At 31.6% G+C, this 3,910-nt stretch overlaps 1 protein-coding gene across 1 annotated transcript; it reads right to left on the reverse strand.

Moving 5' to 3' along the window:
• Positions 1-1,559: 1,559 nt before the first annotated feature.
• On the reverse strand, positions 1,560-3,257 carry LOC141484727 (uncharacterized). The gene is made up of 2 exons (XM_074180007.1): positions 2,934-3,257; positions 1,560-2,870 (listed from the first exon to the last, which is right to left on the reverse strand). Exons 1-2 carry the CDS (start codon positions 3,015-3,017, stop codon positions 2,202-2,204), a joined length of 753 nt encoding a protein of 250 aa, XP_074036108.1. The 5' UTR covers positions 3,018-3,257; the 3' UTR covers positions 1,560-2,201.
• Positions 3,258-3,910: the final 653 nt, after the last annotated feature.

The raw sequence follows: 3,910 nt of genomic DNA on the forward strand, positions 1-3,910 counted from the left end.
GAGAGGCAGCACTAGTAGTAGGGACAAACAATAAACTATTCACATGTAAAACAGTGTTATTTACGTAATATTAATTTATTATTTAAAAATATAAATCTGATATAAAAAATTATTTTGTGCTAGTACAATGCCAACAAAGCATTGCTGTTTTGCGAATTGTACGTCGGATAATCGATTTCCGGAAGAAAACGTGTTATTTATACCATTTATAAAACCTCATAATAATGAGGTTAGCTGTAAGAATTGGATACATTCTAAGAAAACATTTAATGTTTTCTTAGAATGTTGTTATTTTAGATATGAAACGGAACTGACCGATCCGCAACCATCCACCTCAAAAGAAACCATACCCCCAGGCCCTACGTCTGCAGAAATTGTTGCTGAAAATTATTTTCTCTAGCAAGATCTGCAGCAAGCATCAGATAAACTGACCCATTTATCAGAACATTTTTCTTTTGAAAACATAAGGGGCAACAACAAATTGATACTATTGTATACAGGCATACCTACAAAAAATATATTTATGTCCCTCTTCAATTTATTAAAAAACATAGATATAAATTGGTATTATAGTTGGAAAGTACAAAAATTGAACAAAGTGGATCAGTTATTGATGACTTTGATGAAAGTAAGAAAAAATTTTCCCCATGAGGATTTAGACGTTCGATTTAATGTGTCACGGTCATCAGTATCGAATGTGGTAACAACATGGCTTCATGTGTTACATGAAATTATTTTCAAACAAATAATGTCAAAAATTCCACCGAGAAGAAAAAATAAACTTTGTTTGCCAAATTGTTTCAGCAGTTTCACGAACTGTAGAATCATTTTAGATTGTACCGAAGTGTGTACATGTGTTTCTCGATCTAGCATGAAGGTTCAGAAACTAACATTCAGTTCATACAAGGATAGAAACACATGCAAGGGTTTGATAGGTGTAGCTCCAAATGGAGTAGTTAATTATGTGTCATGCTTATATCCAGGATCAACATCAGATAAGAAGATAGTGAAAGATTGTGGAATTTTAGATCAATTTGAAGCAGGCGATTTAGTGTCGGCAGACAAAGGTTTTTTGACATTATGCCTGCAGGAGTTCATATTAATATTCCTCCATTTTTAACGACATCCCAGTTTACCACAGAACAAGTGAGACAAACAATCTATTGCAAGAGCGAGAATACATGTGGAAAAGAGCTATTCAAAGAATGAAAATATATAATATTTTAAACTTTATTCCCATTTCACTATTACCGCATGCTGATGCTGTTTTTCAGGTTATAGGTGCTTTGACCAATTTACAATATCCTTTAATCAAGGAGGTAGAACAGTATTTTACTGAGAGTGAGACAAAATTTTAGTTTCATGTATTATAACCTAATTATAAGTATCTATCAATTATGAATAATATTTAGATTTTTTTCAATCTTTTGTTCTAAAGTCAACATAAAATAATGCAATATACTGAATTATTAGTATGCTTTCGTATAATATACAATTATTTTACCTATAGAAAATGATGTATACATATACAAAATATATGAAAAAAAAACAAACTGATTACAAAATATAAACATTTTATTCCAAATAAATTAGAAATGTGTGGTAGAAATTGTCTTAAATAAAAAGTTTTCAATATTCCCAGATTTTCTTCCCATTCATCATTTCTTGAAATCCTCTCAATTATACAATCGTTTGGGATCCATATAACAAGACAGCACATATCCCTGTTTGTTATATGCAGCCCACCCTGAATTTGGTCATAATAAATATGATTTTCATTCACCTTGATGATCCCCTCATCATAATAGATAATATATGATTTGTCATTTGATAATGCTTTTTTCAAATCATTCTCTTTGCGATATTTGAAAGGACACTTCACTTCAATCAGGCACTTCTCACTTACATATCTATCAGGACTTGTTCCCAAAAAACCACATTCATCTAGATGAAATCCTGCAGATTCAACAATAAGTCCAGTAAAGAATATTACTGGAGTTTTTTCCCAACATCAAATTGTTATTTTTAACACCTCAACACGTGTTTCGATCACCAAGTGATCATGTTCAAAGAGACAGATTAAAACCGAGTTTTAATCTTCCTCTTTGAAGATGATTTAGTGTTGGGAAAAAACTCCAGTAATATTCATTACTACACCAAAGGTTCCAAACAGTGCATCATGAGTATATAAGTCCAGTAATTTATTGTAATTTATCTATACCACATTTTTCATTATCCCTGCCCCACTGAATTGCCTGCACACCTCTTAAATCATATCCCTCCAGTAAACTTTTAAACAATGATTTTGGATATTTATTTCTTTTACAAGCAAACAAAACAACACCAAATTTACTGCTTGTTATCCTGTGCTTACGTGCAATCAACCAGTTTTCACTGTTCCCCTGTCCTATTGTTGGTTGGTGTACCAACAGTACTATGGCCTTGGTTACACCACATTTCTCGAAAAAAAATTCTTTATTCGAGGCATTTGCATATTCTTCGGAAAAGATAACATCTTCAATGCTTTGATTGAGGAGAGTCTTTTCTGAAGGAGTAGACATTAGCCACCAAGAAAATCCAGTAGGATTTGAATATCCCAATTCTTTCTTGAATAGATCAAGTTCGTTCTCATTTGCTAGTCTTTGAACAGCTGTGTAATTTGTTCTTTTAGGCTGGTAGATGTCTTTTATCTTCGTAATAACATCAACTTCATCTTGTATGTTTGGTTTGTTCCACACACATGCCTTATCAGTTACACTGATGTTATGATGAGCATATATGCAAAGGGCTGCCTTATGGGGACATGCAGCTAGACCTCTTGGACAAGAGCATTTACTGTCTACTATGCTATCATCAAAATCAATTGAGATCTGAAATACAAATTTTTGATAATCATTCAAAGTTTTACCATTTATTTAATATCAAGGACATACCTCCACTGTATAGTTTTTGTTTCTCATACTTGCTTTAACTTTGCCTTTCAATAAAGCTGGTACAATGTCACTATCAAAACTCATTCTTACAACATTCCCACTTTCTTAAGAATTTTCACCTCTTTGCAGCTGTGATGAATCATTTTTGAAAAATTATGCTATCACAGAAAATGATATAACATGCTTGGATGCCACTATAAAAGAGAAATAAATTATTAATGGTAGGTATTTCAATTTTGATCAAACATGGTAGGTACTCTAACATTTTCTTTTCATTGAAAAGAAGTGTAAATAGGTAAAAAATTATTGCACGTGTTAAAACATATACTTCAAATATTAGTAAATAATTAGGTATACAGGCTTTAAATTTATTTACAAAAACCAAAAACAGTATCTAATCACCTTAATAAGTTTGTTTGATATCATGACATAACCTATATGAAAGTGAAAAAACAGGATTATGTGAAAATCTATTAAAATATAATGAAAGTTTGTGGATTATTCATAAGTACAGATTGTATTATTTACTTTTTTTGATAGTTTTAATGCTAAGAAAGTCTCAAATATTCCAAAATACGTATGACTTCAATAGCTAAACAATGATAAATCTTTGTTTAGATAAAGGACCATAACCTTCCCTAACATATGACGTCACACTAACGTAGCGTATTGTACTTTACCATATGTGTAAATGTGTATATAAGGATTAGGCAGTGTTTGTCCTTATCGAACTACTAGCGCTGCTAGTGAGTGATTTTTCGTACTTCACGAAAAAGGTTCATTGTTTCAAATAACTGGAGAAATTTGGATTGAAATATCTGCCTTTGAAATAAAGCGTCTAAAAAAATTATCAATCAATAATTTTCGAAAAAAGCTATTGTAAGTTTATTGCGCCCGAAACGTCCCATACGTTGAAGACGTATTATGTTAGATAGTGGATTCAAAATCCAAGGTCGACGTCAAATGTCAAGAGTGAA

Source organism: Leptinotarsa decemlineata, unplaced genomic scaffold, assembly GCF_025532065.1.
Source record: "Leptinotarsa decemlineata unplaced genomic scaffold, Ldec_3_MD MMD2_tig00026282_RagTag_RagTag, whole genome shotgun sequence".
Taxonomy (NCBI): Eukaryota; Metazoa; Arthropoda; class Insecta; order Coleoptera; family Chrysomelidae; genus Leptinotarsa; species Leptinotarsa decemlineata.